Source organism: Artibeus jamaicensis, unplaced genomic scaffold (genome assembly GCF_021234435.1).
Source record: "Artibeus jamaicensis isolate MK-2021 breed Jamaican fruit bat unplaced genomic scaffold, CSHL_Jam_final scaffold_1964, whole genome shotgun sequence".
NCBI lineage: Eukaryota > Metazoa > Chordata > Mammalia > Chiroptera > Phyllostomidae > Artibeus > Artibeus jamaicensis.
The window spans coordinates 22901812-22911374 of NW_026522030.1; the positions used below are offsets into that span (position 1 = coordinate 22901812).

The window sequence follows — 9563 nt, forward strand, 5'->3', positions numbered from 1 at the left end:
TCTGTCGCCCAGATCGGGAGGAGAAAAGGCAGACTGCACCAGGGACGGGATTCTGCCAAGTGGGTTGGCAGTAGGGTAATACTTCAAGTGACCTACAATAAGGCCTGCCTAGACAGGAAACGAAGATGGGTAGGAGGCTGGCAAAACCAGTAGTGGGTGGAAGAAACTGAAAGAGCCCAAAGGACAGGAATTTACGGTCAGAAAGTGGACTTTGAGATTCCAGGGAAGGGGCATCCCCAGGGTTATTTCCCTGGGAGTGGGTATGGAGATGGAAGAAGGTGAAGCCCTGTGGCTAATACGATCAAAGAACTTGAACATGTCACAATGCATATACTCAGTAAAGTCACCCACAATAACAGCAGGATTTACGGTAAATCAGTTATCAAATATGAGCACGCCTTAGAGTCACCTGGAGGCTTGTTAAAAGATAAGATAGCTGGGCCCCACTCCCAGCATTTGTTTAATAAATCTGAGGTGAGGCCCAAGAACATGCTTTTCTAACAAGTTCCCAAGTGTTACCGACAGCTGCTCGTCTGGAATTAACACTGTGAGAATGACTGTGGTAGAGAAAAGTTAGAGGCTACATGCATTAATGAGGGCTGGGAGGCCTTCCATTTGGAGGCTAATAAATGATAAGAAAATATGGCAGGTGATGTAGCTAAAAGGTGATGTGGCATTAGGTTCAATGAAGGAAGGATTCTGAAACAAAGATAGAAGAATGATTTAGAAAAGGTTTCTTACCTCTTCCACCTACTCTAGTCCAGGTCTTTATCATCAACTACCTGAATTATTGCAACAGCTCCTAACTTCGACCCCTTGCTTCCTTACAGCCTATTCTCCACACAGCAGGCTGAGTGTTCATTTTAGAATATAAGATCATGCCACCCCTTTTCCCCAAAACCTTCCAATTGCTTCTCATTTTCTTACTCAGATCCAAATCTAAGAGCCTCCCATAACCCAGCCCATAAGACTTCTCTGACCTCCTCTCCTACCCACCTCCCCACTCACTGCTCACAATCTACCTTCCCACCCAGCCTAAACCGGTTTCCCCCTCTGCCTAGAATGCTCTTCTCCAGAGAGCCACAGGGTACACTCCTGCACTTCCTTCCGGTCTCTCTTCAAAGAGACCAACCAACCTATACAAACTAGTGCCCTTTTTATTCTGTCCTCTTAACCTGCTCTATATTTTTTAGCTTATCAACCACTTGACATATTAAAAATGTTAAGTATTTTCTGCCTATTTTCCCTACCAGAATATAAACTCCACCAGGGCTATATTTCTAGTTCCTAAACCAGTGCTTGATACATAGTATTTACTTAATAAATATGAGTAAAGTGTTCTCAAGAATATGTGGGGACGTGAGACCAAGAGAGAGTTGAACTCTGAAATGGTCTCCCAGATTCCCACCACAGGGTATGCCGTCCTGTGCAATCTCCTCCCCTTGAGTATGGTGGGCTGGTCTGATCAGGTAAGCCCTTTTAAAAAGGAGTCTAGAGATCAGAGACAGAAGTCAGAGAGGTTTGAAGAATCTATGACAGGTGCTTTCCTATAGGCCAGGGGTATCAAACTCTTCACTGGGGGCCACGTCAGCCTCATGGTTGCCTTCAAAGGGCCAAATGTAACTTTAGGACTGTATAAATGCAACTACTCCTTAACAGTTAACAAGAGCTTGGCGCAGCCACCAGGTAGAAACAAGGTGCTGAGCCACATTCGGCCCAAGGGCTTTGTGTTTACCATCTGTGCTATAGGCTATAAAGAAGCAAACTACCAAATTGTGAAGAGGGCCCATGTGGCAGGGAACTGCAGGTGGCCTCTAGGAGCTGAGAGTGACCCCCAAGCAATAGCCAGCAAGAAAATGAGGTACTCAGTCCTATACGTATAAGGATCTACATTCTACCAACAACCAGTGAGCATGAATGAGGGTCCTACACCTCAGATGAGATTGCGTCTTTGGCCAACTTTCAGTTTTGTGAGATCGTGAGCGGAGAACTCAGCTGAACTATATCCAGAATCCTAATCCATAGCAACTGTGACATGATAAATTTGTGTTGCCTTAAGCCACTACATTTGTGGAGCAACAGGAAGCATTACCCAGCCTTAAGATTTCAGAAACAACTCTGGGATAACATTGCCTGGATTCACACTCAAGATGAGCTTCCAAGAAGTACTGCCTGGTGAAGTAAATAAGAATGAGAAGAACTACAGGGCAGTGTAAAAACAGGTGTGGGCAGGTGGTAGCTTCATGTATCAGCTTATATGTCACATTGAACTGGAGGGAGACGAGAATATGCAGGTCCATGAGGAAGAGTTCACAGAATGAATTTATTTAGCCTAGATGAAATATATCCTCAGGGCAAAATGAGAAGTACCTTCAAATATTGTAAGAAGCTGATTTGCAATGAGGGGGAGAGAAAATATGAGAAGAGAGACTAGAGTAGCTCCAGAGGCCACAACAAACCAGAGGGTGGAAAGTATTTATAGGAAGGAAGTTTTCAGTTCAATGTAGGGAAGAACTTTTAACAGTCAGAACTAAGTACCTATTATATTTTAAGAGCTGTGTTAGGTAATAGGGATATAAAAACGAGAACCAAGATACAGTCTCTGGTTCAAGGAACTTATAGATTAGTGGAGGGCACTGACACATAAACAAATGATAGCTTCCAGGGTAACTGCTGTAACAGAAGCATGTCAGAGTATATGTAAGGTAAAGACACATTACGGGGCTGGAAAAGATTAATCCTATCTGTAGAGGTGAGGACAGGTTTCCTGGCAATGTGACTAAACTAGCTTTTGAAAAATGAGTAGGAATTCACCAGGGAGCTGAGTGGTAGACATTCTAGACAGAGGGAGCCACATATGCAACAGCACGGAAAGACAAAATGGTACAGAGTCCAGGGAATAAAATGGGATGGAGACCGATGCAGAAGATGGGGCTGTTGGGTAGGGCAGAGCCCAAATCTATAGGTGATGAGAAAAAGTGGACAAAATTAAGCAGGGGTGGCAGTGTGGGATGACACAGTTCAATGTTTTTTAGAAAGGCTGCTCTCCGGTACCGGTGTAAGAGATGAACTGAGAGAAACTGGAAGCAGGGAGATTAGTCAGAAACCCTTGCAGATGAGCAGACAAAGGATGATGCAGGCTGGAACCAGGAGAGGGAGTGGAGATGTTGCCATCCCCTACTTGTGCTTTCACAATTCAAAAAAAATCTTGCTACCAAACGTCACAATAAAAAAAAAAATCTTGCTACCCATATATGCATTTTAAAAGACCTTACAAAATTCCTTATCTGTTGAGAAAAAAAAGCCCTTATTTGTATTTGCTTATGATCTGAAAACTAAGTAAATGGTTACCTACTCTGGGAGGGGAGAAGGTGGTGGCAGAAGCCATGCAGCTGATGAACAAGGACAGAAAGAGACTTTCCACTGTGTATCTTTTTATACTTTCTGGCTTCTGAGTTGTGTGAACACATTACTGATTCAAAAACTTAAAATCAGAAAAACAAAACAGCCTGGCTGGTGTAATTCAGTGGATTGAGCACAGGCCTGCAAACCAAAGGATTGTGGTCCGATTCCCAGTCAGGGCACATGCCTGGGTTGCAGGCCAGTTCCCAACAGGGGACGCATGAGAGGCGACCATACATTCATGTTTCTCTCCCTCTCTCCTTCCCTTCCCCTATAAAGATAAACAAAATTTTACCCTCCCCGCAAACAAAACAATTTTTTTCACCCATCTGGGTAGGTTACCTGTGTGTGTTTCCACATTCTTTAGCACAGGGTTCTGTTTGCCTCGGTGGAAAGATGCTACTTGAGAATCCTGCCTCCTTACAGCACTTTTCTCCGGGTTAACCCTTCTGGAAGACTTGTTGATGACTGCCAAGTTCCCATCATCACAAGCAGATTTTGCTGGTCTTTCATTTAGATTATCCTTTGGAATAGGGGCCATGCTGTTTCTGGGTCCTAAGTTTACATGCCGCTGGCTCTCCTGTTTTGGTGGATTCCTGCCTGGACGTGGCCTGGCCCCCTCCACTTCCCAGGGAGGCCTTTTCTGTGGATGCCTTCTCTGCTCGTTGCGCCTGGCCCCAGACACATCCAGTGCTCCTTTTCTAAAGGCTGCATCAGAAGGGTCAGGTTGGATAACCCCCAAAGGCTTGGAATTTTCAGGTCCAGCATCCTCCGGTTTGGGAGTCATTCTGTTACCCCACTCGCATTTGAGTTTCCCCTTGACTTTTGGTCCTCTACCATAGTTGTATACAAATTGGGTTGCTTTTTTGGGTTTTGCTCCCCTTGGGTCTGCACCAACAATTTCCTTCTCACTTTCAGCAGGACTGTACTCTCTGGGCTTTGTTCCACTCTCTGATCTGGTCACGTTTTCTAAGCCAGGTCCATCTGGGGTCTGGTCAGTTAGACTTTGTACTCTCTTGACTCGGATATGCTGCTTTTCACTCCTCAATTTCTGTCCAGGTTGATTCTGAAGGCTCTTGAGTGATTTATTAGAAGCAGAGGATTGGAAAGAAGTCTGTTGACTCTTAGGCTTGCTTCCTGAAGAATAACTGTGCTGATGAACAGCAGAAATGTCATCATAAGGGACTTGCCTGGAAAGGTGACATGGAGGTGGTGAACTGTAATTTCTTCTACCAATCCTATTAGAATCTAGTCTTCTTTGACTCCCACAACTTAGACCAGAATTTTTTCTCTCCTGAGGAATGAACTCAGAAGCATCTGTACTGAATTTAAAAGTACCTAGGACAAAAGAAACAGACATGCAAATTAAGAAATTAATTGGTTAACCATGAAGCCCATGACTATAAGCCGTATCTAAAAGTTATTTTCCTAAGGACTTTGTATGAAACAGGCTCTCAGTAAGTCCTACGTTTCCCATGAAAGTGATGGGTTCAAGGTGCTTGTGGAACACGATCATCCCACGTGCAGGTGCCTCACCAACAGCCACCACTGAGAGTTGCCAAATAAAACTGCTCACCTGGGCCATCAGGCATTACTCATACATGCATTAATTTTATCAAAAAATTTAAGGTCAGCAAATAGTTCAGAGCTGAGATATCACAGGTTCCATGGGGTCTTTCAAAATTCTAATGTAGCACTGTGTATTATCAAGTGAACAAGCTTAGAAATCAGCCAAAATCATTTTAAAGTCTGGCCCTCCAACTTATGCTATGAGTTAGGAATATCACTTGATTGCTTTTAGTTTAGTGTCCTTATCCAAGACAAAAGATGATAATAGTATAGGTAGTACTTAATATAATGAGTACATTAGTTCCCATCTCTTCCCCCCAGGTATATATTAGGTTGGCCAAAAAGTTCATTAAGTTTTTTAAATAAAATAAAAGACACATTTTTAAAAATAAAGATTTTATTCATTTATTTTTTTTAGAGAGAGGGAAAGGGAAAGAGGGAGGGAGAGAAACATTAATGTGTGGCTGCCTCTCTCAGGCCTCCTACTGGAGACTTGGCCCACAATCCAGGCATGCGTCCTAGACTGGGAATTGAACCGGTGACCCTTTGGTTTGCAGGCCTGCACTCAATCCACTGAGTTACACCAGCCAGGGCTAAAAGACACATTTTCCATTTTCCCCAATAACTATTGATATGGATATTTTGAGTCTGTTGGCTATCTCTAGTGTAGTACAACACTGATTGTTCTCAAATAATGTCTCAATTTGATTGCTATCAACTAACCTACCTGACTGTGAAGCATCATCCAGTGAGTCCAGCATGAAACTTCACAAACCACTTTTCACACATTTGATCAGTCATAGCACCTTCTCCATAAACTGCACAAATCTTTTTTTGCACTTCAGTTGTGTGTTTTACCTTTCTTGAAATAATTAAGCATAATATGCCAAAAATGTTGCGTATTTTCTTCCATCCTAAATATTATAATGGCTACACAAAAATTCACCAATTCGGTTAAGTTTATTTTTAATGCATGTGCATATAACAGCTATTACAATGCAATCTAACAAAATTGTTTTGAATGAAGTTAAAGACAACTAAGCACTACTAGAGCCATCTTATGGAAAAAAACAAACTTTTTGGCCAACCCAATATTTTAGGTTTTCCATACATAACCTCTATAATACAATCCAGAATCCCAGAGTCTCAAAAATTAAGCATATGCCCCTTCAACCCAATCATTTATTCCAATTAGCAAGATGCTTCTTTGTATAATCAATTCAGTTCCTAAACTAAATGATTTGCCTAAAAATACAAATCTAGTTAATGACAAAGTCAGAACTATACTCATAAGTAGTATATAGACTATACTATGAATTGATATAGGCATGAAAAGACATAGGTTTAGACCCTGCCTATTACTTATTGTGTCCTTATGGAAGTTACTTAACTCTGTTTTTCTTATATGTAATGGAGATAGTAATAATTCCCGCATCAGAGTTGCTATTAAGAGTAAAGCAAGTAGCCCACCCGACCGTCTCCCCCTCCAAAAAAAGAGTAAAGCAAGTTAGTAACATGCATAAGGTGGTTAAAATGATGCTTTATTACTGCTGTTAGGATTACAGACTATCTAAAACATACAGACCCAACCACTGATAAATGGGTGCAGTTCAGAGCCTGGGGGTTTCAGGTTTAATAATAAGCCTGTTTGGTACTTTATTAGGTACTTAACATGTGCTAGGCACTATTTTAAGCACTTTTCACATATTAACTCATTTAATCCTTACATTTCATTTCTGTTGAAAAAATGAGACATAGAGTGAGCAATGCGCTCAAGGCCACAGGGGTATTTTAAGCAGATTCAGAATTTTATCCCAGGCTATGTGGTTCTAGAGACCATGCTCTTATTTTACCACTATGCTACATTGTCAGAGGTTGGGTAGCTGGTACCATAGAAACATACACTAAAGAACTGAATAGGCTCTGAATGTGTGGCTCAGTTGGCTGGAGCATTGTCTGGTAAATTGAAAGGTCATGGGTTTGATTCCTGGTCACAGCACATTCATTCCTAGGTTGCAGGTTCAGTGCCTGGTTGGGGCACATATAGAAGCAACCAATCAATGTTTTTCTCATATCGATGTTTCTCTCTCTTTCTCTCCGGCATTAATAAATATATCCTCCAGTGAGGATTTAAAAAAATAACTGACTTTCTAATATTAAAAAAATAAAAGAAGTGAACACGATCATAAAGGTCATAAGGTAACCTCTCCCTCAATCCAGGATTTCTCCTGAATGCTTTCACACAGGCAGAACTCTGGGGATGGGGTGGAGGGCCTTACAAAATAGCAAGATTGGACAAATTCAGAAAGTAGCAGAGGTGTTCTGGAAACCTAACAGATAAATTAAAGGCGGGAATGGATGGATTAGACCAAATGAGTATTGGGTAGCTCTTCCCTGCTTGAGAAGCAAGGTTGGAGAGAGGGGCAAGAAAAGAGTCAGTAGATAGCCTGGTTAAGGATAAGGAAAGGGTATTTCATGTTAGGCAGTAAGGAATTGATAGAACTAGAGATTCTACACAGGGCAGCACTATTCATACATAGCATATGTTCCACTAGACGAAGGACCCTCAAGAGACATGAGGAAGGGGAAAAGGGCACACGAATCAAGAAACTGGACCTGAGACACACAAAGATCTGAACCTCTCCCCCCATTTAAATGGCTGGAAGTTACTCAGTAAATGGGATGCCTCATACCAAGTGGTACCCTAGATCCAAGATTACATGGCAGCCTGGCAAGTGTCCAACAGGTGTGTGGAGCCGAGTAAATTGTAGATTATAAAGTCCAGAAACAAACATTAGAGTCTGTCCATGGGTACAAAGATAGTCCCTGGGACTGAGCTACTGTTTGAGGACAGAGGCAGGCAAGAAAACTAAACTTTGAGTGTGGATGGAGGTGTAGCTTAGAGTTCATGATGAAATAAGAACATGGAATAGAAATTAAGGCAAAAGCAAACTCAGACAAATGAGAGTAGTAGGCTGATCTTTGGAGTAGTGGACTTTGTCTCAATAGATGGGGAGGTAGAGGTTGTAACCTGGGACACAACACTGTTGGCCGAAACTATGACTCATAACTAGTCCCATCCAATTCTTCTTCAAACACAGAAGCATGTAGAAATAGGCCAGAAGTGAGCCTGAGGATAGCACAACAAATGGATCCACTTTATTTTTTTTAAGTTTTTTTTATTTATTGATTTTAGAGAGAGAGTGGAGGGAGAAAGAAACATCAGTTTGTTCCATTTATGCATTCATAGGTTGTTTCTTGTATGTGCCCTGACTGCGGGTCGAACCTACAACCTCTGTGTGCTGGGACAACGCTCTAACCAACTGAGCTACCCCTCCAGGAATCCAATTTAGTAGAGATAGAAAAAGAATGGGTGGGAAAATAACAGAACACCAGCCCAACAAGGTTCCCACCTGCCAAATGACTTAATACTTAAATCAGGACTGGGGTACACCAATGCTGTGTGTTTTCCAACTTTCTAACAGAGATCCACAGTAATAAATACTTTTCCTGACACCCAGGACATATGTACTGTTCTTAGTACCATAACGGCATTGGTAACTTCTGGTAGGTGACAGAAGACTCAAACCAATGACTATTAGCAAATCTTATGCTGCAAATTGCCGCGTTTTTTCAAATAGAGTGGATCCTGAAATCAAATCAGTGTAGTGGATTGTGTCAAGTATTTTTTCAAAAGAAATAGTGTATTGAGATAGTAAGGAAAACCATTGCTTTCTGAAACGTTTTAATATTTACATTTACATATGCGTGCACTGAAGTCTAGAAGTAAAACTTTCCTTTTCGGTCGCTATCCAAAAGTACGCAAAACAAAGATCTAAGGTACACTCTGAAGAAAAGGGAAATGGATGTTATATTAACAACTAAAAATGAGGCTGTCTCTATACATAGTGGAAAACGATGGGAGAGCTAGTGAGCTAACAATTATGGAACAGGTAGAGTACGGGAGGTGGGGGCGAACTTTCACGGGAATTAATCATCCCCAATTGACAGATGAAGAAAATGACTGGGTCACACTGCAAGTTCATGGTAGGCTGGGATTGGAAACCACAGGTGTTCATTGGCGGTAGCGCCACTGCACTAGGACGCACGAATACACCTTAAGCACAGCGCACATCGCGCACGGCCACTACACATCAAGAGCCTGCTAGTCATCGACGCCCGCTTGTGGGAGATCAGTGAGGCAGCTGCCCTGCCTGGGAGGGCCGGGACACCCACACTGACTCGCTGGGCACCAGGATAAACCCATTCTCCTTGGAAACGCAGCTACTGGGCTTCGCGACCTAGCGAAAGACAGTCTAGGTCTCCGTAAGCAAGACGCGTGTGGCTTGGCCCTTCCGAGCCACTATCCCAACCCTAGTACGCGCCACTCTCGCGATATTAATGGCTGAAGCCCTAGACTCGTCACTGACCAACCTTCCGCAATTCGAAAGGAGCTCACTCCCACGCGGGCCAGAACAGTACCTGAGACAGGAGGCGCCTCCGCCATCCCGTGAGTGCAGCAACACCTAAAGCGAGCCCTGCAGCCCCACGAGCGCTGTCACCCGGTCACGTGCCCTGTACTTCCGGCGCCG

The 9563-nt window shown here is 42.9% G+C and overlaps 1 protein-coding gene across 2 annotated transcripts in view; it reads right to left on the reverse strand.

Annotated features, from left to right (window-relative positions):
• The window catches only part of NFX1 (nuclear transcription factor, X-box binding 1), a 67244-nt gene extending 57681 nt beyond the window's left edge, over window positions 1–9563 (reverse strand). The window contains exons 1-2 of one of the 2 annotated variants that reach the window (XM_037151606.2): window positions 9454–9563; window positions 3745–4740 (exon numbers count right to left, since the gene is read on the reverse strand). In XM_037151606.2, coding sequence (XP_037007501.2) covers window positions 3745–4740; window positions 9454–9478 — 1021 coding nt within the window. In that variant the 5' untranslated portion in view covers window positions 9479–9563. Of the gene's footprint in view, window positions 1–3744; window positions 4741–5698; window positions 5797–9453 lie in introns of those variants that run through there. The other variant, XM_037151604.2, reaches the window with a different exon arrangement.